The 27,898-nt window shown below is 39.8% G+C and overlaps 1 protein-coding gene across 5 annotated transcripts in view; it reads right to left on the bottom strand.

Annotated features, from left to right (window-relative positions):
• Positions 1 to 356: 356 nt before the first annotated feature.
• Positions 357 to 27,898, bottom strand: part of CRYL1 (crystallin lambda 1) — a 66,210-nt gene continuing 38,668 nt past the window's right edge. For 4 of the 5 annotated variants that reach the window (XM_068930269.1, XM_068930268.1, XM_068930270.1 and 1 more), the window contains 4 exons: positions 25,429 to 25,623; positions 15,996 to 16,101; positions 4,056 to 4,162; positions 357 to 2,585 (listed from right to left, as the gene is read on the bottom strand). In XM_068930269.1, coding sequence (XP_068786370.1) covers positions 2,472 to 2,585; positions 4,056 to 4,162; positions 15,996 to 16,101; positions 25,429 to 25,623 — 522 coding nt within the window. In that variant the 3' untranslated portion in view covers positions 357 to 2,471. The remainder of the gene's footprint in view (positions 2,586 to 4,055; positions 4,163 to 15,995; positions 16,102 to 25,428; positions 25,624 to 27,898) is intronic. The other variant, XM_068930272.1, reaches the window with a different exon arrangement.

Raw genomic sequence — 27,898 nt, 5'->3', positions numbered from 1 at the left:
ACGTCAGTTAAAACATATTTTCTGTCAAGCTTCCCATCCCACTTGTAACTGGGAATCTCTGTGTGAATTGGCGCTCTAAGGTGAGTTTTGCTATACACCTGACCGTGCAAAGGCGCCAGTGTCATTCTGCACAAAAGTGTACTGGCCCTCTCCACTGCCTTTCTTGGGCTTTTCACAAGACAGGAAACTATTCCCTCACACAGCAAGTGGTCACCAACGTATGAACCATACAAGAACGCACGTTATTTCTTGTCCATTTACTCCCACTGACTTCCACAACTTATTTTACCAGGGCACTTGTTCCTAAATAGGTATACATAGTGCTAATGCTACAGTATCACACAGGACCACAGAAGTTAATACCATTCTCATTACATTTTTTATTCATAAGCAAGTAATAAAAATGGAGACAAATATTTGAAGATGTGATTGAGTTTTAAAATATCACAAAATAAACAGAAGCAATGCAAGATAATTAGCTATGACACTGTCATATGCGCACAGCAAAACAGTTCTAATCTTAAAAGTAATCAGAACCTTCTATGGCCTTGTCTAAAATACAAAGACATATATAAAATGCAGAAATTAGCCTCAGAATTAATTTACTATTGCTTAATAAGGCACGAAGAGAGGGGACTGACCTCCCCAACTTCAGATGTCTAAAGGCAGTTTGAGCCAGTCACTGTTGCTCCCATTCGAGGCAATAGAAGAAGCTGGTGCTTTCAGGGTGTGATACACCTGACCATCTTAGCTCTATACTGGGATAAAACAAATTGAGTTTATGCATTTTTCTTTCTCTCCACTGATTATTAAAGGAGCGTAGGACAACCTGCTCAGCTGTAGACCTCTGTGCTATGCATCCTATCCCATGTTTCACATACAGAGACATGTTCTTGCCCCAACACCTATGCCAGGCAACACAATTTTGCTGGTGCTTAGCTTACAACATGGCAACTAATTAATTTGTGGTAACTAATTAATTTGCAGTAACTTGTTTGTGTGTCTGCACCCTCCATTAAGAACAAGATTTAAAATGCCCCTGAGCCAAACTTTAAAAAATCAGTTTAACACTTCTGAATCTGTGCTGTGGCTGAAGTTACATGACCAGCTATCACAAATTCAAATATTTTTAACTCAAGTGATGTGGATGCTATGCTGTGTTGCAAGTTACTCTTATTATTTGTATTACAACAATGCCCACAGGTTCTAGCTAAGATCAAAGTCCAACCATATTATAGGGCACATACGTTCATCGTCAAACTTTGTCTGCTGTGGACTGAAGCATGCCACTGCAGCAACGGAAGATATTACTATCACCATGTATATGTACTCCGTCCTTCTACAAATGTTGTGACTCATGTAGAAAGGGGCAGCAGTAAAGCATAAATGCTGCACCTAAGCCACTGCACGTTTCCCTGTGCAGGGAAGCAAAGCAGCAGATATGTGGGGGGATTCCTGCAACCACAGTTGTTAAATTCACTACCGCTGAGTCCTACAGAGACAGTCCTTGCTCCAGATAATGTACAAAATAGACAAGGCAACCGAGAGGCAAACTGGCTTCTCAAGATCACTCAAAAGGTTGTTGTATAGCCTGGAAGGTGTCTCCCAAGCTGTCAGATCAAAACATCTTATCTATCATAGACAAGTCTTAGAATGGGACACATATTTATGCAGCAATACCAGCTGATGGCATCAAACATTTGACATAAGTTGGGGTGAAGTCATGGGGTATCAAGTGCATGGTCTGAAAAACGGAGTAGGTCTCTGATGAATCTTATAGAATTGGGGTAGGCGATAAGGGAAGAACTCTACTCTGTTCTGTTCACTCACATTTAACTCATCACAGAGGTACATAAGTGCCATAGCGAGGGAAGGGAAAATAATTCTTTCCCCTACATTGCGGAACAGTTATGGAGCTAAGCTGAAGTGCCCCTTACTGCTGCTGAGTTCTCACTTCACTGGGAGAATGGCCAGTGAATCTAGTCTTTGTTCAATGCAACCTCCTCCTATCTACAGTCAAGGCTTTACAAATTAACCTCACTGTCATATCGATTGGCTGGTGAGGGCTTTTCTTCTCCAGTGACAAACAGCTGATGTTTGCCTATTTCAGATCCCTGCATAGCCAAATATTGTTCAAACTCTGAATTTCTAAGCAAGCTTAAAAATGCATTATTTAAAATATGATTGTGTTCCAGCATTGCACATTATTAATATAGCTAAAGCTACTAAATGCTCACATATCTAATGCATACATATAATAATTTGATAAAGTTTTAACTGAACTTTTCATAATTTTTTCCAGTTATTCATGAATTACATCATGATAAATTTGGACCAAATGTTTCATTGGTCTCTACATTTGTGCATATCATTCCCTGCACATTCAGTCACCTCTTCTGCATCACCAAAAATGCCTGCTTTTTATGAAGACCTGTTCTTCCTTTGGTCCTTCCTGTTAGGCAAGGTGCACCTCAGTCAGATTTCATCTGTTTTTTCAGTTTGGCAAGATGAGCGAGACATTCATCTCTCCATTCTCTCCTGGAATCCAGGTGTTTTGGAATCACTGGAATTTTTTCCGACATTGCCTGAAATAGAAAATTTTAAAGATGATTAAATCTCCTGTTCTGAGTAAGAAGTTTCTTATCAAGATTGTTTTCCTGCTTCAGACCAAAGAACTTTTTACAAAAATCGTAATTTAGTCTATCATAAGCAATATGCCACTAGTTCTTTACATGGCTGATTGGAAATTAGTTATCCTGTCTGAGAAGAAAAGTGCTCCCACTTGAAGAAGGTTGGCCTGAATGTAGCAATAAAGGTGCTTACAGAAACATCAAAGCGTCAGCCTCTTCCGAGTTTGCCTCATACAGCCACTGTCTAGCCTTTTTGATAATAACCTTTTATAAAGCGGGAAGGAGGCAACCTGGCCTTTTATGTGGCTAAACATGTGCTCTAAACCAAATTCATGTGTGAGTGCATCCATACATAGAATTAATCTGTAACAGCTAATCAGGAACAATTTGACATATGCACATGTTCCTTAGAGAAGCCTTAAAAAAGACAACTATGAAATGAGAGTTAGGAAATGGTAATACTTTAGCTAATTCCTACAGATGCACAAAAGAGCCTATATATCGTGACTATAGACAAACTGTGGGTGACTATAGACAAACTGTGGGCTTAGAAACAAGAATAGAAAACTGAGTTTCAACCCAGCATAGCACTTAAAACACATCTTACTTTTAAGCATGCAAGTGCTCTGCCTGGACTGCTTGCACGGTAAATGTTAAGCATGTCCATGCATGCTTTACAGACTAGGGGTTTAGTCTGTAAAGGACAGAAGAACAAGAATAAGAACCAGATACTTAAAAAAAATATTATGCATGTGAAATAAATATCCTAACAGTCAGAGCTCTAGGCCCTACTCAGAGGCAGCACTGGAGGAAAACAAATACAGGAAAAGAACGCATTATGGAGGTAGAACTTCTAATTGACCTTTGAAAACAGAAAGATGCGACTATCTTAGCTACCACAGTTCATTATCAGCACAAAATATAGATTGTTTAAAGACAGTACATCACATCATCCACAAATAAATTTACTTGGCCTTCTAGCCCACCCAGAAGAAAAAAGTTATGGGGCTTATGCAATAAGATGGAAGAAGAAAACTTGGGGAGAAAAGTCTTGGTGTACAAAAGGAAACTTGGAGCTGTGCATATTGTGGTAAAGGATAGGGATATAGGATGAAAACGATAAGAGATAGTGGAGATTGGGGGGTTAGTGTCAATACCCTATAGTTGTTAGCAGTCCACTCGTCTGGCTGATAATAATGCTACTCTGCTCCTAGACTGCGTTGCCTCAAGGTATTTCAAAGAGCTTTAAAAAGGGATTTAAATTAGTAGATACATTCTATACTGATCTTTTCACTCAAAGTACACATTCACACAAGAAATAGAAACTACAGATGCCTCTAACAGTGAATCAAAATGGCAAACGTTAAAATAAAGGCTAACAATCTTTGTTCTAGGTGCCATTGCATTTACCCACTGTTTATTTACCTGACTGATTTTCTGCTCAGTTTCACCTGAAAATTCTGGAAGTGGTCCAAAAGTGTTCAGAACAAGTCTCATACCTTCACGGTATCTTTCACAGTAATTTGAAATACCTAAAAATGAAAGTGAAAAATTACACATGAACAGAAATTCCTACTTCAACAATACTGTCTGTACTTAAGCACTGTCTTAAATCAAAGTAAATTATGCTTTCAGTATTAATAGTTCACATGCACTCATATGCACACAAACTGATGCTAAAGAATACTTTTAAGCTGTGAAGACAAAGACTCAAAAAGTAGGCAATTCCTTTTGCAGTCACAAGTTTACCTTCCCCTGTACGTGTGTTAACAGCCTTTAAATACATAACCATCTGCCATTTTTCTGATAGGATCCCTGCCCTCTGCAGGGATGCTGAAAGACACACGATCATAGGGGCAGGAAGTGTGCTCTTATGCTTAAGATAACTAAACGCCACCAGGTAAAAAAATGGATTTTATCCACAGCATTTCCACTAAGGGTTGTAGAAAAATAATTTAGGACATATCTGCATTGCAAAACTCATAAACGCAACATACCAGCAGGTAATAATACTATGTAAGGGGTGTAGTATACACTTATATTCTAATCATGGGTATATTCATGCTTTGTTAATTGAGACCAGAAAGCTTCCCTTTGCAACGTCCACAGAGAGGGTGTTCTCCTCTCTCCTCTCCACCTGTTTGGTATGTATCATATTAAGTTGGAGCGTTCCTGTTATTACTTATTTACTGACCTTGAGTACATCAAGAGTGATATGGCTTTTGAGGCAAGGTCCAAGGGCATGGAGACCAAGGTGGTGTCTACTCAATCTTACCAGTGAAGGGTAAAGGTTTGGGGAGGAACAGATGGATCCTGCAGGTCAATACCTGGTTGTACAACTGATGTCAGTGACAGGGATTTGACTTTTTATGACCATAGGACCCTCTTTAAGGATTACTAGGGAGAGAAGGGATTCACTTGACAAAGTGAGACAAAAGCATACTACAACAGCGCTCAAAGCCTCAAAGATGCTGTAATTTCTGGTAAAAGCATGAAATGAACTCCAAGTAGCTGTGCAGCAAATATCTGGAATTGAGATTTTCCTCTATGCTGCCACCAGAATCGTGTGGGCGCCAGAAGAATGGCTCCGTCTCTTTAGGAAGCTCTGTTCCAGCAATTTCATAGCAGGTCCGAGTATAACCCACTTTGCTCTGACAGCCATTGCATGGAGCAGCTGTGCTTTTCAGCAGTGGAAACAAAGACTCTCAGACACTTCTGAAAGGGTCAGGATGTGCAGAGACAGTCAGCAGCCTCCTGACATCAAATATGTGAAATACAGATTCAGCATGAGGTCTGGGGAAAATCAGCAGAATGAATTCTTCAGCTAAAATGGAACTATGACACTACAGCTTCAAAGAACAGAGCAAGAGGAAGATCAGGCATAATGGTCAACATTTTCATCATCTTCCTAGCAAAGACAAATGGCCATCAGGAGAGCGACCTTCAATGGATAGACAAGGAAGGGAGCAGGGAAGCTGGAAGTTTAAACAAAGAACCCATTAGAATCTGTAGCTGAAGGCTCAAATCCCACTAAGGAATAAAGTCTCTGACTGGAGAATGTTTTGATCAGGCCTTTAAAAAACATGAGGTCACAGAACCTGGGAACCAGCTAACTGTTGAACTATGGATAAAATGGCAGCTAAGCAGACCTTAGCTGAATTAAGAAAAAGTCCACCTTCCATCATCTTCAGTAGGAATCTCAAAATAATTACTACTGAGGCACTAGAGAGGAACTGGAATGATAACTGCACCAAACAGAATACTCGGTCATTCAGCCAGACACATATATCTACTAGAGTTTTTCATGCTATTAACTACCACATAATCAAGAATCTTAGAGATGGAATAATTTGTACCCTTCATTCTCCTTTGATTAGCTAGTTATCAAAGCAATGATAAAGAGAAAGCTGCAGAAGACTAAGGCAAGTGGTGACAATACCCAGCTCTTCCATGAAGGGTCAAGATATCACACACAGACTAAGAATCATGAACCTGAACTGGCTGTGGTTTTATCCAGTCACAAAATGCCAGAAACGTAAGTGGGGTGGCCTGACTACCACATGAAAGAATGCATCCTAGGTGAAGAGTCATTTAGTAGTCCCTTTCCTGGCAGACAGTTCCCTGGAATGCAATGCTATTTGATGTCAATACAGTAGAAGTCACACCTCTCTAACCCTAAATAGCTGAAATTGAAGGCGGAGAAAAGAACAGAAGCCTCTGAGTAGCGGCAACGAATCAAAACTACAACACTTATACTGTTCAGTATGCCTCATAGCCTGAAATTGCTGAAGTACAGGCATTCTAAAGGGCCTTCGAGGTTAGTAAGAGCATGGAGAGCATTGCTGTTTCTGGACCAAAGACGGAAGAACTTTCAGTGGACAGATACTCAATGGAGGATTACATTTCCTATAAGAGATCAGCACTCTGAAGTCATGATGACCATCTCAGATAAACAGTTGAAGCGACAGAATGGGAAAATATGTCCATTGCTTCAACAGCAACTTGAAAAGATGTTTGAGAGCGTTCAACCCTCTTCCAAACTGGAGTTCAGTGTCCGAAGGAAGGAGGCTCTGCGAAAAACAGCTGCTTTGTTAAGTAGCTTCAGCGTGTATTTGGCCCAAAGAGTGTGTCAATCAGCACTCAGACTGTTTCCCTGTGTTATTCATTTAGCATAACTGTCTCTAGAACATGCTCCAGCATGTTCTCACCTTCTCCAATACAAAAAAGGGAGGTCAGGTGGACATAAAGATATACTAGTACTCTAACTGTATGGTAACTTAGTTTTTTTTTCAATATTCTTGACTGACACATAGCCAGAAACCTTCAAATTGCCTAGTGGGCTCCGAAACATCATTGACAGGAAGTGAGATTCAGGAAAAGAAAGATTATTGTGGGAAGTTGAACAGGCTGTGACATGATTCCACCTCTTCATTGATGGAATGAGCTTAGACCATGCCCCTCCATGAAAACTCTAGAAAGGACCGCTGGTTATCACTGTATACTGGCCATACCCTGTCATTAGCGTGAAGTGCTTTGCAAGTACCTCTTAACAGCTGGGCTCACAGACTCTAGTGAAAAAAGCCAGCTCAGATCAAAGGATACACCGATCCACAGGAGGGATCTTGGGAACTTAAGGCAGTTCTGGATAAGACTCAAGCACCAACCACAGGACAATGACATTTGCATTTTATTTTGCCGATGTCAGCTTCTTCATCTAATGGTGAGGAGTCTAAGCAAAATGCTTGTCCCCACATCATGCCATATTATAGAAGGTGCCCAGCAGAACAATGCAGCAGTTGTCAGGTGGAAATGACTGATGCTGAACAGTGCAGAACTATGTGGACTTGGGTACACTTTGCTAATACACAGCTGCTGTCAGCAGCTGTTGCCAGATGGACAATTGCAAAAGCATAAGCGGCAATTCAAGTCAACATTATAATTCAAGCAAATCTGCATGAGCAATTAGTAACAGAAGGAATGATAAACAGAGAGCACTGTCAGTTAGCACACTATTCTGGTGCTGATGCAGCTGACACAGCTCTATGACACCTAGACCGGTGTTGTATAGTTTGGATTCAGTAATTTTCCAAAAGCCAAGGGGAACCTCTTAAATTCCTGGTGAGCTTCTAATAACAATACCATGGATCTGCATGGTCTTGATCCTGGTATAGTCAGGAGAAGGTGGTAGAGAAGTCTGTGTAGCAGAAATTTTTTACAGGAGCCTCACTCTAAAAGAGACTCGCAAAAGTACTGGGGGAGGCTGAATGCTCAGACTTAGCTGCTCCATTCACCTGGTGGCTCTGAACTCCTCAGCTTAAGATGGCCTTCATAGCTCATTCAGCCAGTTAGTCCTGGAACCTGAGCTCCCACTGGCAGCTCTCCTAAAGCTTGAATGAGTCACAGAACAGTTTCTCGGTAGATGTATCTCACCAAGGCAACAGAGATGTGCCAAATGCAGGTTGGGTGATGCAATTCAGTCCTGGCACGTAATATATAATTTTTAAGAATCCTTATGCAAAGTCATCAAAACAGGAAAAGGCAAAAACCAAAATGCTATGGGTCTGGAAAAGAGCAGCAGTATAATTCATCTCAACACTGTGTCTGAAATGGCAACATGCAAACCCACTTTGTATGCTGCAGGCCAAACAAGGGGTGGACACTGCATTCAAAAAACTTTCAAGTCTCAAGTGAAGGAAGCACATCTATAATTTAGAATACACACATGGTCCTGCTTACGGATAAAAAGATTGATTTCAAAATAGCTAATTCAAGATAGATCTCCCAGCATGAAGTCTCAGTGACGACAGTAGTGTAACGTTTAACTTAGCTTAAGTATTCAAGATTAACCTCATTCTGCCAGCTTCAAGGTGGCACTTGAGCAACAGGGAATATTGCTGGAAAAGTCTCTTTGCTTTTCAGCTGCAAACTCAAAACAGGCAAATATTTGACTGAAAGCCTTTAGACCTAGGAGTCCCTTGGTTCAAAGGTCAGGACTATAGCAAAGGTGGATGACAAGAGCACTTGACTGGAGCCCTGGAGCAAGAAGATGGAAGACAAACAGGACAGTCATTAACTTTAATCCTTGCTGGTACTGCCCAGACAGCAACGAGAGCTGGAAGAATTAGCATCTGTAAACAGTGCGAGACAGACTGGGCAGTACCTGCGAGCTAGGGAAAAAGGAAGAAAATGGCAATGGGGCTGTTAGAAACACTCAGCATCTCTCCTTACATCCAGCTTCTATACCCATGCTGTGCCCCACTATCTCCAACTGGAGAAAAGGAATGATTCAAATGCATCTGAAGTAGAGAAAGATGGGAAACAATTGGCAGCACCCAGATGATGATAAGTTTCCTCTTGTCCATGTGGTCTGTTGGCTCTCATTTAAGCCTCCATGTTTCTTGTACACTCATCTTCTTGGCCATGTAGCAGGGGGAGGAAAAAGAAGGGAGAGGTGGCAGCAAGCACCTGAGAACTATGAGCACAGGAAAGAAATGCCTCCCGGGCTGATAGGAATTCCCTGAACCTTTCTTCCATTACATGTGTTTACATCTGAGGTGAAGAGAGGAGGAAGAGGAATGAGTAACAAAGAATTTTAAGGGAGCAGTAAACACAGGATTACTGAGATGAAAAGGGGAATATGCTAACTTCCTTAAATGTCAGAATCCCTCCCAGTGTTTCTGACTGGTATGGTATACTTACAAGAACAAGTTATCACAAGCCAGATGAGGGCATTGATTTAAAGCTCTTTTGCTGTCCATGTGCATTCTACCCATTAGGAAATGCAAGGCTTTTTATACCACCACTGAAGGAGACACAGGCTACTTAACATTTAGCTTGAAAAGAGCCCAGGCAGTTTTCAAAATAGCTAACGAACTGTAAACCTACATCTCTCAGCCTGTCCCACAAGAATTTGTTCACATAACCATGCTTCTAGTTTGCAGGTCCTTACCCGAAGGACCTGTGAAAACACGGCTATCAGTGAAATGCCTCTAGTTGCAGCATGAAGATGAACAGGGCATTGATAAAGGAAAGGAAAGGTAACTCAGGACAGACACGTAGCATAGGAACACGCATAAAATTCTTACTGCCTTGAGAAGACCTCTTCACAAGTGAGGGTCATAAACAGAAAGGTGATAGGAGGAGTGGGGTAAAAGGAGGGAAAACATGACAACATAAATGGTGTTATGGTCACATATTACAATATATAAATATCTTCAAATATGTTAGCTTCTTGCAGACTACGTCTCCTTCCTTCCTCTTCGTGAGAGACAGCAAGCAAAAGGGCTGGAGGATGCAAGTAAGGGAACTTGGTAAACCAGTCTGACAAAGACACTGCACACACGGGCAAAACAAGGAAGGCACTGAGGTATTTGTAAGAGGAAAAAAAAGACAGAGAGGCAAATGTTACTGGCAAGGATGGGGAACGCACCAAAAACAGAGGGTGCCTCATAATATGGAGAATTAACTTGACGACCTTGATCCTGATGAACAACATAATGAGAAGACACTGTAATGACTCAAAAAGAGCAGGTGCGATGGTCAAGCCACTGATGTAATAGCATCAACAATTGGAAAAGACTGGGGTGGGGTTGATTTTAGCAGGTAAAACCTAAAAAGACGTTGCACTCAGTAAGACTGATGATGAGTATGGACTAGAACAGAAAAGAAGGGGCATATTTCAGGAACATCATAGAGGAATTTGTCGTGCTTAGGATATGTTCAGAGGAAAAAATCCCAACCTCTTTGGTTTGCTGTTGAGGGAATTATATTTTTAGACATTACAGCTATGGGAAAAACTTTCTAAATGTAAACCCATCTTTATCAAGGGTGTGTCTAAACACAGATGCATGCACTTAGGGTGTGAATTCACAGGACACTTGCTACTCCACATTAATTCCCATATGAATTCACTTAGACTATAGCTCCATTAATACTTTCAACTACCCTAAGCTAATGGCAGCACTGAAGCAAAAAGTTTATTCTCGCTGGCTCTGTCTTACTATCTCAATACTGATGCACAAAAACCTATGCAGAACTGACATGACCTGGATCAAGGAATTAAACTGAGTTTATATGGATCACTTTTTTGCTAGATTAGTTTCATACCTGGGATCATTTCTACAGTCTGAGTTGCTTGGTGACCATCCAAATTCTTTTCTAGCGCAAGGGAGACAGATGCACCAAGGTGACTGCTTTAGAAGGCAGAACTCTATTATAAGGACTTGAGCAAGAAAGCATTAAGAATGCCTGCGCGAAATCACGTGCTCCCTTCAGCAGGTGGAGAGAACCACTTCACACCTAAGAGTCTATAGAGGGAAAGTGGTGCAGAGCAGTCAGTTTGCTCAAAAATTCATGCCGTAGATTACTGCGCAGTAACTTTCCCACACAGACAAGCTCTCAGGCAGCATAGAGGCAAACAGCAATTCCAAAAGTACTATGAGCTGCTTTCTTCAGCCCACTGGGAAGTGAATTGAACATGATTATGTAGCACTGTGGTATTTCATCTCAGTACTACCTTTTACAAGTGCTCTTGAATTAAACAGAGATATTTGATTATCGTAAAGCCAAACACATGGTTTGGACAGAAAGAGAGGCAATCTTCCTTTTTTAGATTTGATTACCTTAACTTAAAGAATCTCACATTTTTGGCTTGCTTGTCTGTGGTACAAAAGCTCTTAAAATGGGTTAAAGCTTGGTTTGCTCCCTACATGGCAGCATTAAACGAGTGGACATAATGATGAAAATGATATCTGCCTTTGAACCAGAATGTATTAATAGCTATATATTTGTACAGTAACTGAGTATTAAAAAATATGTTTGGCTATGTTTTGCCTAGCCAGAGAAGAAAAATCCTCCTTGCTCTGCATTATGGCTTATGATTTTCCCTCTTTCACTTTGAAGTTTTGTGGTTTTTCATACAGCATAGTCATTCTCCTCTTATCATTCATGACAGGTGCTTCTAAGATGAGCAGGCGTTCCCACTTGCAGTAAGAGAAACATAAATTTAGATATGAAGAGTCATACCTAGTTAACTGGATTTTTAGGGTTATAGTAAGGACCACGTTATATTAAGCCCCAATCTCCATGCAGCTCCTGTGGACATCTACACAAATTCCACAGTGAATGATAGGCAGACAATGATTCTGGAATAGTCTTTTTATGAATGCAAAAGAAGAACAGCCATGAAGAGCCTTCAAGCTCCCCATATCTAGCTCTTGTGCCAGCATTAGCAAGTTTAGACCCAGATTAAATTACAACTATAGCTCACTGAAATAACCCACTGAAATAACTGTTCTAAGACAGCCCATTGTGAAACATATACGAAGAACTTTTCCTGCAAACATATAAAACCCTGTATATAACGGACTAGTTTTACAGATGATTTTTTTCCGAGGCCTTAAAAGTAATCGGATGTCCAAGAAACAGAACATATGATCTTGAGGCTGAAGCAACATCAGTAGATTCACAGATAGCTAGGTACACATACAGGAGGGACACTGTGTCTGCTAAGATAGTCTCATTATAAATAAGTGGGTAAAATGACTCTAAAGTCTATTGATGTTCCTTGTAAAAGACTTAACAGCGTTTGTTGTGATGGTGCCAGGTCAAATTGTAAGATGATAAACTCTAAGATAAAGCTTACTGAAAACAAAATAAACACTCACTGTTATCATATTACGTAATTTGGATGTGCTATGTTTTTAAGGATTTTCCTTCCTGTCTGTTGCCATTCAGTTCCCAAGTTGCTCTTGCTGCCTGTGCTCCTTTTAGTGACTTGACACTGGTATTTTATTCTGGTGTTCAAAGCTGCTGCACACTGCTGTATATTCACAACTCCTACTACCCATGCATGGATTGACTGGTACTTTAAAGTAGCTTGGGTATTACCTTTTCATAAGGCCATTTATCAGTATGGAGGAAAGAAATAAGAACTAACACGGGGTAAACTTGGCTTTAGTGACTAAGAGGTTCATGGGAAGCTGTAGAGGTATGCATCCTGCACATGAAGAAACAACATTATTTGAAATAACGTTGCCTCTTCAAATCAAACAAAAACCTTATACTATCCCGCAAAAAAAGACTTCTTCACCTTCCCAGATCGCCCACAAATAAATGCGTTTTTCTCTTACATACTTCCCGCATCCCTACCACCCTTCCTTCTATTTGCTATATAGCTGCCTTCTATTGGCAGTGAGTTTAAGAGTTAGGGGAATTAGTATCTTAAGGCTGAAAAGAAAGGCAGTTGCTGTGAAATTGGTGAAGTTGCTGGATAGGCTGACCAGCAGGAGGGAAGGGGTGCCGTATCTCCATCTCCGCGTCTCTCCACTGATGGAAAATAGACAATATTACCACAGTGCATCAGGGAGGATCATCTTGAGCAAATAAATGAGGATCATACTGTTCTGTATTATGGGAAGCAGTACTACGGAAACCAAGAGAAGCTGGCCATGGCATGGAACTATGACCATAAGCTGTCGTGTGTCCTGACATCAGCAATTTTGATATAAAACTGTCTCTGGTGAGAGCAACAGCCTGAGTCAGCCTGCCAGCACGTAAACAGGAGTAGCTCTAGACTCAAAAGACAACGCATCTGCAAGACTGGGAGTGAAGCAATCCTTTTCATGATGAAATCTCCTGAACAATCAAAAAATCACCCTGTCAGCAAGTGGCCCAGTTCACAAGTGTACTAATTATGCCATTACACGGTTATTTTAAACTGAGAGTATGACAAAATGTTAAAATAGCTATACAGCTACAACAGACTTCTAGTGTTTTGTATCATTCCCAATCGCAAAGTATTATCTGATTAAATGGTACTGCAAGCCAACCCCAGACTACTCTTTTGGTTTATCCATTTCTTGCATTATTTTTCATGATTTTTCCTCCTCTGATCTGGAATACTAACATTCCTGACAAAAGTTTACCATTAACCAAAAGCTGGATAATCTCTGCCATGATTAAGTAACCTACCAGTCGCATATGTCACCTAAACTGGTTTGAGATGCAACATTTATTTTGGAAATGTTTTTGTAACAATGACTATTTCCTGATGGGAGGAAGGAAACTAAACTGGATTATGATGGAACATCAAATGCCAAAGAAGGGCACTCCCGGAAAAAACATCAAAACCAATCCAGATTATTTATATGATTTCATACATCTCAAACGAACATTGTTAGAGAATTAAGTCTGAAACATGGATTTTTTTTTCAATTCAAAAGAAAAAAAAGGATTCCCAAGCATGATTTTTTTCTCTGAAACCGATTTACAACCTTTTGGTATTAACAAGCATTTTGTTCAGTTGTTATGCTATAGTAGAGGCAGCTCAGCACATTATTCTGAAAAGAAACAGCAAGCTCCTCATGACATAATGGTCAGGGCAGAGGGACCATTTTCCCCTCTTTCTTATTTTCAGTTCCGATTGGAGGGATTATCTTTTCATTGAACAGTTAAATAGTTTCTCTGGAACCAAATGTTTGACCACAGGCTTGCTAACCAACTAGAGAGTCAAACAGCTGTTAATTACAAAACACAGACCAATTCAGAAACCCAGACACCTACGTTATTTTAACTAAATGGGAAAGTTAGACTAGATGAAATAGATGAAGATGTATGGGCCTTAGAATCTCAAAAAAACTTTAGAAATACAATGGGGTGCCACCTTTTAAGAAACAAATTGTACAGGATTATGAATACCAAGCTAAACGTTCTCCCAATTCTCCTCACACTTCCAATTACCCAAACTAGGAACCCAAACAACCTTCAACACCACTTTACCAGTCTACATCACCTCCTCAAACTGGCATCCCTTCTTCCAAGCTCTGTTTCCACTCTATATCCTTACCTAGAAGTTCAGGTCCCAGCACAGCCTCAAGAGTACATATAAGCGCAATTAGCCACTACCCCTTACAGGAAAAAGGTACTTCAGAGCTACACATGACACATACAAATTTCACTTGGACACTGTAAAAGAGGGTGTAGCTACCTAACCTCACATGTACATGGGAAGAATCTGTGCCTGGAAAGCTACTGCAGAGAATGGCAGATTAGTGGAGTAATGGGGACAGGATTGGACAGCCCAGGCCTGCAAGACTCCAGGTGGATTGCTATGCTGAAGGCTCGCTTCATGCATTTGTTTTATTGTAGCTAAAGAATGTATATGCATTATATCGAGTAAGTTTAAAATCACTGGAGAAGATCAGAAAACTGTAACATATCAATAGATCAGAAGGGGGAAACTTTTAGGAAGATGTCTCCACTTAGAGGATGGATCTTGTTTCCCTAGCAATGCACAAGGGTAAACACTTTTTAACATTTAATTTACTGGTATGTAATTAAATTGACAACCTAAAAAACCCAGACAGAGGATCCAGAATTGCACATTCATGTCAAAACTGTCCAGTCAGTCTTAAGAGACATAAGTTAAGTTTCTGCCAGGTGACTAACCAAAAAGTAGACATAGATAATGCTTCTAACTGTACACTGGTCTTGGTTTCTTATTGTTATTTTATTACTGTATTGTTATGCATTGCTGCAGTGCCTACAAGACCAAGGCCTCATCATGTCAGGGGCCATACAAATGAAAACAATAAAGAGATAGCCCATAATAAAAAGAGCTAAAAATGCACTTAGTTGATCTTCACTTCTTGAGGAGTTTTCACATTTTGTTACACTCATTGCTTAAACCTTTGTAACCCTCACCTGCAATTTTGATTTGCTTGTATGCAATTTACTTTTTATTTAATTGGGTTTAATATATACAATTCCCAAAACTTCTAAAATCTGTTTTGATTATGCAACAGGACAGACATCAAACTGCTATTTGTTCACTTGAATTAATTCAACTTTGTAGGCAAAGTGTTTTGCAGGCAGAAGCAATATCACTTTAGCCAGGATCTAAGCCAGCTTCATGCAAGAAAGTTCCAGCCGTATTTACACCGAGCCTGTGCTACAAATTCTGCAAAAGGCACCTTACCTAGAGAAAATGACTTTCTGTTCACACCGGATAATCAAATGAATTTTTCCAATACTTTATTTTCCTGACTCTCAGATAGTCCTGAACTATGTGTACAGCAACATTTACAATGCACTGGGACAAACCTTGGAAGTCTGGAGTACGCGGCTAGTGTTTAAGATCTCAGCTTTAATCTGATCACTTACAACAGGATAGTCAGTATCTACTTCCTTCCATCTGATGATCCTTGCACCATTTAAGTTTTAGATATATTCTCCTTTACTCCTCTTTACAACAAAATGAGAAATAAGTCATACTTACATCAATTCGAACCTGTTTTGTTACACATTTCCAGAGTTTTATGCAAAATAAGCCTTCCCTGCACATTCAACTCATTTTCAACTACCTACCTTCTGCATTAAGATGCATGGTTTCCAGAGGTCCAATAAATGCATATCTCATTCCCAATCCATCAGACATCACAAGGTCTAGATCAGTAGGAGATACTACTCCTTCCTAAATAGTAAAAGTAGAATAGGAAAACTTGTCAACGCTACGTTTTAATACAAAATTGCTTGACTTTTTGTATATAATTTTGGCAAAATTTAAGAAGCAATAGAAACTAAGGCCAGAAATAGTAGTTAGTTTGCAAACAGACCTGTTTGCCAGAAACGTGCATCTATTATACAAGCCTTCCTATGGTGTAGTGTAAACCACCACCAGTAGCGTAAACTAATTTGCAAAGCTTTTTTAATACACTGGTAGGAATGTTGCACTGTAGAATTCAACACTTTGGACAATATTTTATATTTAAATTTTAGGGTAGATTACACATTATTTTGCATGCAATATGTACTATCTGTACATACTTGTTTGTCTGATACTTATTACTTACAACAATTCATGTGCTACAGTTAAATTGAGCTGTTTATGTTAACTAACATATTTTTCCTTAGAAACTGAGAATCAAGAAGACAGAGTTAACATGACAGTCTTAATACTAAATGACCAAAATAGTTTTAGCTAAATTCAAGTACTGTACCAACACTTTTAACTATGGAAGTTTTGGCTCCCTTCATATTCTCCTAGTTCTGGATTTTAATGCAGAATCATTATTCTGACAGAATGGCAGTGCAGAAGTCTGTGCCACCCCTGAAGCCACCTGCACAAGTTGATCAAAAAAGACTGACCAAACCCACAGGCAATACAACTGCCACTCCCTACCAAATAACTCATTAAACATTCAACCTACTCAGCCTCAACCTGCCCAGGTTCTTGAGTTCATTGCTAGCCTCAAATCCCAGAGCTGGCAGGATATGGAGCACGCAGGATGAAGAATTCTTCCTGTTAAAAGCTGAGCATTGCTGTTACGCCCATATGGTATCACTGACAAGAAGGCCAACACCCCCATCAGGTTAGGGCAAGCACATGAAAGCTTATAAAAAAGAGTTACAGTTCATTGCCTTAGAACTTTACTTGAGAAGAATAATATTTATTATATGAGGTTGTTTTTCTACTTATTTGAAAGATATGAACTAATACCTGTTCTACCCACTTCTATCAGATAAAACTTGGTTTCAAGAAGTTGTCCTCTTTATCCCAGGCGACATAACAACATTTCCTTCTTGTTGTTAAGAAGGCTGGAGAGATGCTGAACTGCTTCTACTTTGTCTTCTTACCCTACACTGAGACGAAAAATCTTCCCTACCTGCCTTCTCTGTGCCTCTTTCTCCAGAAGTCCCTTATGAGCTGCAGAATCCAGGCAGGTATACTCATCTGCTTGGCCAAAGAGAGGACTTTTTCTGTTAACTTTCCCTCTCATCGGATCCAGTCTGACATGCGCCCTTCATAACATGGCCACAAAGGACAGAACTTTCCTTACCAATTGTAGACATTGACATCTGAACTTAAGACATCCAGTCTCCCTTTATAATCACTACAGAGAAAAAGGCAACTGGCATCCTAAAGCAGGCACCTAGAATAGGTCAGATGAGTTGTGTCCTAAAAGGTCCTAACCTTCTTTACCAGCTGAAAAACTAGAGCTAGGAGCTTGGATCTCTATGTCTACTCTGTAGAAACCTCAGCTTAAGTGAGCTGAATCCCACCCACAGCATCTCCCTGTGTTTATCAACCACATAACCTCCAGAATGCTATTACTTTGAAAGAAAATGATAAGCCAAGGACCAACATAACCTCTACAGCTGGCCACAGAAATCAAGATTCATCATCAAAGACTTAAACAGAACCTTTTAAAGGACTCAGCCTCAAGTCTCAATTTGCTAGTAGGCATTGATCAAAAACAAGCCTGGCTGAATCACTGTTGCAGGTGGTTTTTGAACTCTATCTTGAAAAGGAAATTATAGTATTATTATTAAGATCTAGCCAACATATTTGGAACACACAGCTTTGGTAGCAATTCAATTAGACATAAAGTGGCAGGGATAAGGAAATAAGGAAGTACTATTTTTTTTTACTTAAAATTAAGGCACAGCCATGGTAAAGTGACTTGTGTAAAGGCAGACTGGAAGGTCTGTGTAAAGGCAGGAACTAAAAGCAAGCCTCAGACTGTCTTCATATTACAGAACCAGTGCCAGCAGGTCTAGTTCAGGCACCATATGCTCTGTGAAAGAGTTTTTTCCCTTGACATGGTAAAACAACTTATCTGAATGACATAAGCAAAGTCAACAAAAGCACTCTTCTGTGGGAATAGCTTCATCTAAACAGCATGTTATGCTGGTAAAGCTGTGCTTAGTGGGTGATTTTTTTTTCTGGCTGACACGGATTTGTGGGCAAAAACTTAACCACAAGAACCAAGTTCCGGACAGGCATCTGAAACACAGTAGTAGTTAAAAACTGTAAACATAACAGTAAAGAGTTAATAGGCTAGATAAGACTCTAGGAACGCTTCAGAAAGATTGCAAATTAATTAAATGAATGAATTAATTAATTGAATAAATGAAAAAATTCATTTATTTCTTCTGATACTGTTGTCCTCAGTTTCAATGCTGGCATTTGAAGATCAAGTGCCCTCAGTATCACAGGCTGAGTGCTTTGCTCTTGGCCTTTTGGCTATAGCTGTAAATTTATGGCTATAGCTTCTAAAAGACAAAAATTGGTACTAACAGAAGGAAAGATCATGACAGACCTCTCCAGTTGAGGTCTCATATTATTCTATAAATTCTCCTTGTCACACAGACTCTCTTAAACAAAAGCCTTTTACTTTATCTCTTCAGAGCTGAAAAATACATAAATGAGAAACAAGTCTGACTATCTTCCCTTAGGGAACAATTCTACTCCCACTTATATTAAGGAAATCATAAGGTGGTGGAATGATTCAGCAGGGTGGGTGTTAGGTTAGTAAGGTGTCTTCCATAAGGTTGGTGTTTATGCTGAAAAGAAAACAAGAAAGACTTCCAACCATTTCATTAAGTCTAGTACGAAACACAACCTCCCCAAGGGGATTTTTCAACCTCTTAATCCTGAGGAGCCATTCTTGCAAGCTTTTCCCTTGAGCACTCATCACGGGGAAGCCGAAATGGTTAGAGTTAAAATATTGTTGACCGGAAACAGACTTTTACAGCTACAGGAACTAGGTCTTAATTTAAAATAAATTCCACTAAAATCCCCAGTGACCCCAATGGCCAGTCACATTTCATTCAAGATGTAGGCTAGATCAGGATCCTCCAGGTTGCTTATGACACCACTATTCACATCTTTTTAGAGATTTTAATCTCCTATGATGCCACAGTATTGTCCTACTCCAGGTCACCCATGGTTTCCTTTGGTATTTTGCTAGTGATTCTCACTATGCAGGGGCCCCCTTCCCCTTTTCAAAATCTGTGGAGGTTCTGCAGTCTCCACCTTTAAGCCCTGACCAACTTGCTTGGTTTCAATGAACAATCTGTACATCTGCGAGTCACACCCACATCTCAACTTCTGTCGCTGACAATGGCTTGCAATCATGTTAAACGTGACATGGCCAAAAACCGATCTCTTTCTGATGCTGCCAACTAATCACATTCTCATACTCGCTCCAGCCTGTGTATAGAGTTACTTAGGACTCTACTTCCCTCCTGGACCACACAATTCCTGTCTCCAAATCTGCCACTTCATCCTCTATAATATCTCCAAGATCCAGTCTTTTTTCTCTGATGACGACTAATTATTCTGTCTCTGCAGCATTTGTTATGCCCTTCCCCTCACTATCATTTTGATCAAGTCCCTTCAGCACACACCCTGATGAGATCTTTTCCCAGTCCTGTCATTTTGAGTAAATGACTTTTCTCCTAAATCCCTCAACCGACTCTATCTCTTTCCATTTCATCATGTTCAAGAAACTTTTCCCACACACTTCACACATCCTTACTTTCCTTGCCTGTATTATCCTCCTGCATGACACCCTCATTGACCTCACCCTATAAAAAAAACTTGGTATCAACACAATTTTTCTCTCTGGCTCTTTGAACTTTCTTTAATGACATTCCTTTTTTTAAGGAACGGGTGTTCCTTAACCCTTCCTAACTAGACGGTTAAGCCCCTACCTTATTCTTCATCTTTTGTAAAGGTCCCCTTGGTAACACTATAATACAATTATTATTATTATTTATAATAATAATAACAACAATGACTTTGGAAATAAAAAGTTTTGCCAATATTTAAGGACTGCCAAGCTAGTCACCTGGAAAGGGAGAGATACATAAGCTAGGGACTGAAGCCAACCGCTTCACCAGTTCACAACTGATGGCTGTGAAAATGAACACACAACCAAATCATGACTGTTTGTTTATTTTCCAAAAGCTTAACCAAAAAATCCAAACCCTTAATGGTAGGGCTGCCCGTTCTTCTGATCTTTTACAGTGTCTACAATCTACAAGAAAATCTAGTTTTAAAGAAAAGGATATATTAAAATAGTATCAAAAGCTTACATAGAAGAAAATATAGACTCTTAAGACACATATCAAAGATCCAACACGCACAATAATTTTAGCTGGTTCACAAAAGCAGTGGATCTCCTAAAGGAGACCAGGGCTGAAGAACTGCTGTATTCTCACTACTGCTGCTGCTGTATTTCATGACCCCCTTGCAAATTCCAGATGATGCTTAGAAATGAAGCTTAGATAAGCTTCCAGACACCAATCATCAGTAAAAGGACAGTCCTACATGTTCAAAATATGGTTTGAAACTTTTGATCTAATGCAACACTGAAACAGTTTGGTTGTTACTTTCTGGATGAAGTCAACTAAAACTTTACAGAGTATCTTCAGAACTAGATAGACTCCACCTTTTTAACTAATACCCTTTTGCAACATAATTCCATGCTACTAAGAAAAGTATTTGTACTGTTAAGAATCTGCAAATGGGATTTACTGCAAAAGTAATCCTATCAGCAGTGCATCGGGTGCTTTCCAGGCAAATACAGGAGATAACCTTCCGCTCCAAGGAGTTATGAACTACATCAGATACACGAGTGACAACCGTCAATGGAAGCATGAAAGAGTAAATAAATGATAATAGGGAATAACAAAGAAAGCAGAGATATTTTTCATACTACTGACTATTGATTATTCTAATAGTTCCAATCTTATAATACCAAACTTTAGGGCTGTGAAGACTAGGAAGATCAGAGGAATAAGGATCTTCAGCCTCGGTATCTCACAATAAGTCTCATCATACTTTACTACACTTTAACAGAGACAGAAGAATTAAAAACATAAATAAAAAAACCTACAAGAACTTCATCTTCATACATGCTAGATGCTTCAGCGTTAACTTCATATAGCAAGTTCTTAGATACATGACCTTAAAGAGATACACAGACGAAGAAACAACTGGAGTGTTCCTAGTAGCTATATTTTCATGGAACAAATATGGAGCATGGGGAGCCAGAGATAAGTGATGCAAAAATTTCCTGCCATAAATACCTGCACTGCCAGAGAGCGCTATTGTGACTTGTAAGCCAAAACAATGTTCAAAAAGATATCTTGTCACATGAAAGACTAATTTGGATCCAACATTGTAGCATGTTTGCCTCCAAGGAGAGCACTTTCTTGAATTCATTCTTTTAGACCCATTAATGAATCTATAGCTTTTGCTATAGTCAAACGTGTGCATCTTTAAACCACATTCCAAAATATCCATACAGACAAAATTCTGAGCATGCACTTGTATTAACTGTATGTTACCAAATCAGTCTTTATTCTGATTTCCTACAACCCCCATGCTTTCTAATTTTTCACCACCTTAACTCTATGCTTCCCATTCCCAAGCCTGGCCCAGTCCCACATTCACAGCACTCTCTTTGCACCCAGCTTCAAAATCCCAATCTGCTTGTGTATGCTCCTGGAGACCTCAGCACTCTGATGCTCATTGCTACTTCTCGTCACCCTGCCCTGAGTAACACTGCTCTCTCTGCTCCAGCATCTATGCTTACATGCAGCTTGAACACCATTTAGAGGCTGAACCTGACCCAGACCTGTGGGCAGGGCCTTACCTCAGACTTCTGGCTGTGTTGCAGCCTCTCCTACTCTTAGTCCCATACGGCAGAAGCTGGTGACCCCAATGCACGAACCACCAACCAGTTATACTTAAGCACATGAATTCACAGCAAGGGATAGAGGCTTTGGTACTGCACTGCTTACAGAGCCCCACATTCATACGGCGCCCACCAGAAGACATAATCATAGCTTTGTATGGCCTGTTCCCATCATATGACCCATGTCGCATGCCTCACCATTATACATCCCAACACAGCACTACTAAAGAAAACAGAGGGACTAGGAAGTCATCAGTTGCCAAGCTACATTTGAGAACTAAAACACAGTCTGCAAGCTGTTCAGTCTATTCTTGATAAAGTTTTCCAAACAAGCATTATTAACACAGCTGTACCTGCATGTATGTGCATGTGCAAAACCACTCCCTTGCTATTACTCTAACTATTTTTGATGTGAGGACTCTGCTGAGAACTTTCAAGCTGATCTCTCAAGGTCCTCACAAATAGATAGCTGTTTGCATACAGGGGCTGATTTCAGATTATTTCAAGTGACTTCACAATACTTATCAAGACTGTCACTATTTTCTTTCTTGGTTCACATACGGCCCTCATATTCAAAATATCTGTTTTTGTTACATGCCAAAGAACCGATACAGTGCAGTGCAGATACAGTAGTCCTCTATTAACAATGCAGATTTTTCCAAGCACTCACCATATTAAAAAAATTTCAAAGAAAACTTAGAGCAGAAATAGGAATACTGATCAGGTAATAATAAACAATTGTGCACATATAAAGATACCTGTTCAGACCTTTACAATCAGTAATAAAATAAGTGAGCTTGAAATTATGTCTTATGGTTCTGTTCCATTGTTCTTTTACAATAGTTAAAAGTAATATACAATCATTAGCATTAAAGTACCAAAGCATTCACAGGCAATTTCGTAAGAATGCCTGTGTTCTGCATCCAAGATGACTTAAGATTGCCAAATCTAACACAAGCAATTTACATATCTAACCACAGAAGGATTAGTAATAGGGTCATTTTGGACAAGAATGTTGTATTGCTATGTCACTACTGCAAATATTCTTAGTTTAGCTTCCACCCCAGAGCTTCTTAGGGTAAGGAAAGCTTCATTACCAGAAAGAATCAATGCAGCCTACTACAACAAGGGAAGAAAAACACATTTAGATTAACATTGAGTAAAATTTGAATTTTAGGAGCTTTTCAAAGACTGTGAGTTGGTGAGGCTGATATTTTCAATATTTTACCCCTTAACCATAAGGATTGAAAAGTGACTGAAAAATCAGAACTAAGAAACATTTTTCCTACTTTGACAGTGGAAAAGACCAACAATTTTGCATTAAAATAAGTTGGCAGCACAATAGTGGAAAGATAGAAACTGCCTCAGGCCTGCACCTTTCTGCTATCTACAATGATTCTCCCTCTATCAAAGACAGCATTTAGCTCAAAGTAGCACAGCTGAAACTATACCTTTGATATATTGGTATTTGTCTAGACTTTTGGAATGGAAATAAGGCCATCAAAGTTGTTAGAGTTTAAATGTGTCTTGTTTGTCACATTTATGAAATCGGCAATGTGTGCATAAAAATGGAAAAAAATTACGTGTACACCCACAAGTCTCTAAGCTTCACGTATCGCTGCAGGAAAATTATACAAAAACAGAACACGGAGGAAAAATAACTCAAAATTCAGATGAAGCACAAGGAAAGCAACTTGCATGTCTGTCAGTGCTTCAAGCACACCCCCACAAACAAAAAGTGTCCATCAAGGTTCATAATAATGGCACAGGCTCACACAAAAGTCAATACCTTCTTTCTGAGAGTAGTACATAAAAGACTCTTATAATCTTTCCATAACAAACAGCAAATACAGACTGATACTTTCAATGATATGTATCCTCTCAGCTCTCAGCAGTCAGTAGTCAGAGGCTTTGAGAGACGGAGGTTGCTTCCACATCCAGATCTTGATGGAATTCATTTCCATGATTTTGCCTAATTATCCTTTGAACCCATTCACATTTTTAACATCCAAGGTTTCTATGGCAGAGAGTTCCACAATTTATTTTATGTCTCTCAGAGACATAAAAGAATCCTACTAGATGCTTAAGGCACTACTTCCCCAATACTCTCTCTGACCCAGAATCTCATACTAATATACCTATACATTATCAGATTTACTGGTCCACAGTTTCTCAATTAATCTTTGAACTCTTTTAAAAGAACTCAGCTGTAAGTGCTAGCTTCCACTCCTGCAGTATTTTGCTAATTGGTGTGTTAAAAGAGGCTTAAATATGTATTTCATCAACTTCAAATTTGAGTTTTGGGTTTCCTGAATAAATTTCATCTCACTTTCATAATTCACTATTATTCATTCCATCTTTTTCTAAAAATCTTTGTTCTTAACATGACTTCCTAACAATACGGCTTTATGTATTCTTATCTACTTTATATTGTTGCATAGAGTTGCTAATGACAATTAACTGAAGGTACACAAAATGAGGCCAGCAACTATGTTTAGGTACTGCTTTGGAAGAATAGCTGCTTTGTTTATGATATGCTATTACTTTAGTTTTAAAGTCTTTACCTATTTTTGTGCGCAAACGTTTGTTTTAAACAGCCTGAAAAATCAAAACATTCTGCATGACAAAAAAAAAAAGCTCTCTTCAAACTCCAGTTAATCTCAACAATACAATCTCAATAGCAGTAGACTCATAATTCAGCTCTTCTTGATGAAAGATCAGACTTTGTAGCACAGAACACGTAGCTGTGGGAAAAGCTGAAGTGGCACAAACAGATGATTCCAAGCTAGACGTCTGAATGGGCAAGAGGAGGAGAAATCTGTCATTACCTACAAGTATCAAATAGCTTTTGAACCGAAGAACTCCTAAAAGGCAAAAGAGGAATGCATTTAAAATATTATTTTCATAAGCTCTGAAAAGTAGGCCAGCAACATTCAGAAAGTAACACGAAATGAAGAGATAACCTGAAAAAAAATTAGTATTTTGATTTCTGTGCTGTTAATATTTTAATTTTGGTTGTCCTGAAAATTATTGTATTCTGAAAAGAAAGCAGGATAAAGGGCAGTGTTATCATCATATCACTTTCCTTTTCATAATTTTGCTGTTTATTACTGTCCAAACTTGCTACTGTTTTACTGTCCAAACTTGCTACTGTTTTTAATTTACATATTTGTTTTTATTTTCTTGTACAAAAGGGACTGTTTAACAAAGAAGACACAATTTGATAGGAAATTTAAATATACAGTCTTGTTTGTCACATTTATAAAACTGGCAATGTGTGCATAAAAATGGAAAAAAAAAATTATACATACACCCACAAGTCTCCAAGCTTCACTTATCACTGCATACTGGAGCCGATTCAGAACAAACCCCTCAACCTCTTTGTTTAATTTAACAGGAGATTGACCAATCTTCTTCATCAGAGCATATGTTCTCTCTGTAGTTGAAGGATCTGTTTCTGGATGCGGAACAATTTCAACCAACGGCACAAAATAAGGTGGATTTACCTCAAGAAGAAACACAAAAGAAGAATGTTAATTACAGAATCACAGAATGGTTTAGGTTGGAAGGGACCTCTGGAGATCATCTAGTCCAACCCCCCTGCTCAAGCAGGGTCCTCTAGAGCACACCGCACAGGATGGTGTCCACATGGCTTTTGAAGATCTCCAGCGAAGGAGACTCCACAACCTCTCGGGGCAACCTGGGCCCAGTGCTCTGTCACCTTCACAGCAAAGAAGTTTTTTTCCTCAGGTTCAGACAGAACTTCCTGTGTTTCCATTGGTGCCTGTTGCCTCTTGTCCTGTCACTGGGCACCACGGAGAAGAGTCTGGCCTCATCCTCTCGACACCCTCCCTTCAGATACTTGTACACGTTGATGAGATCCCCTCTCAGTCTTCTCTTCTCCAGGCTAAACAGGCCCAGCTCTCTCAACCTTTCTTCAGAGGAGAGATGCTCCAGTCCCCCTCATCTTTGTAGCCCTCCACTGGACTCTCTGCAGTAGTGCCCTGTCTCTCTTGTACCGGGGAGCCCAGAATTGGACCCAGCACTCCAGGTGAGGCCTCCCCAGGGCTGAGTAGAGGGGCGGGATCCCCTCCCTCCACCTGCTGACAACACTCTGCCTCATGCAGCCCAGGAGACCATTGGCCTTCTTGGCCACAAGGGCACATTGCTGGCTCATTCATGGTCAACTTGTTGTCCACCAGCACTCCCAGGTCCTTCTCTGCAGAGCTGCTTGCCAGCAGGTCAACCCCCAGCCTGTCCTGCTGCATGGGGTTATTCCTCCCTGGGTGCAGGACCCTGCCCTTGCCTTTGTTGAACTTCAGGAGGTTGCTCTCTGCCCAACTCTCCAGCCTGTCCAGCTCCCTCTGAATGGCAGCACAGTCTTCTGCTGTGTTAGCCTCTCCTCCCAGTTTAGTATCATCAGCCAACTTGCTGAGGGTGCACTCTGTGCCTTCCTCCAGGTCACTGATGAATACATTGAACAAGACTGGACCCAGGACTGACCCCTGGGGGACACCGCTAGCTACAGGCCTCCAACTTGACTCTGCGCCATTCACCACAACCCTCTGAGCTCTGCCATACAGCTAGTTCTCAATCCACCTCACTGTCCACTCATCCAACCCTCGCTTCCTGAGTTTACCTACAAGGATGTGATGGGAGACAGTGTTAAAAGCCTTGCTTTTGATTATCAACAGATTTAATTATCAACAGATAAATAGACCCTCTTAATATAAAGTATCTTTGTAATTTTTTAGTAGTGCAGGTATGTTCTAGTGAACACAGCAAGCCTGATCTCTAGGCCCAGAAAGCATTCACCAGTGCAATAAGAGCTGAAGTATTAATTCAAATAAAAAGACAGTCAGTCTTGGATGATTAAATCTAATTCTGTTTAACTCTAGCAAAATTCACTGAGCTGCTTTAAGGATCAGTGCAGCCCAACAGTACTAGAAGACTTTATACTGAATATCTGATGTTTTGCCAATATTCAAGCTGTTTTTTGTTGTAAAACACATGGCCATCACACCTCTTTCTGAGCAAAGTAAAGTGTTTTCTTTTAGACATTCATGAAATTTATAACAAAATTATTGCTGCACACCACCTGTAAGCTGCAGCACTTCAGAGATAAGCTGCTACTAGCCCAAGCCTAATATATGCTAATCCTATTAACAGATATCACATAAAACATACTTCCAAAAAAGTTACAGAACAAGTTACCTTCAAACATTGTACCCACTGAAAAAAAAAAAATTACCTCTCCTTACTCTTCCCCAACATCATTTGTTATCAAACCAAGACCTTTGTGTAATATATTTTTGAAGTAATACACAGCTAACTAAACTTCTTGAATTCTAAAGACCATCTTAGAAACAGCTATAAGTTCTTTAGGTCTCTAGAGTTCCGGGCAGTACATAACGCACGCTCCTTCCAAAAGTAATAGTCCTTACGCCATACTCTTAAGGTCTTAAATGCCGCTCTCGCACTCATTGCCAGCCAGCAGACAGACCTGACATGTCATAACTGACTATCAGAAATAACATTAATACGAAGGATGGTAATTAAGTACTGATTCTTTCACCATGCTCCATTATAGTCAACTGTTTTTCTTTAACCGTGCTCATGTAAATGCAAATACAGGACTTAGTCACAGCAGTGCGTGAGCAATCTTTCCTCTCTGTCTGTTCTTTCCTTTCAGTATTTAAAGGTCCCCTTTACTGCAGGAACTGACAAATGCAAGTCTGCCATAAGGTTATGTCTGCTGTAACTACTGACGTGACACATTTA

Source organism: Struthio camelus, chromosome 1 (assembly GCF_040807025.1).
Source record: "Struthio camelus isolate bStrCam1 chromosome 1, bStrCam1.hap1, whole genome shotgun sequence".
Classification (NCBI taxonomy): domain Eukaryota; kingdom Metazoa; phylum Chordata; class Aves; order Struthioniformes; family Struthionidae; genus Struthio; species Struthio camelus.
This window is presented reverse-complemented; position numbering and strand designations above follow the sequence as displayed.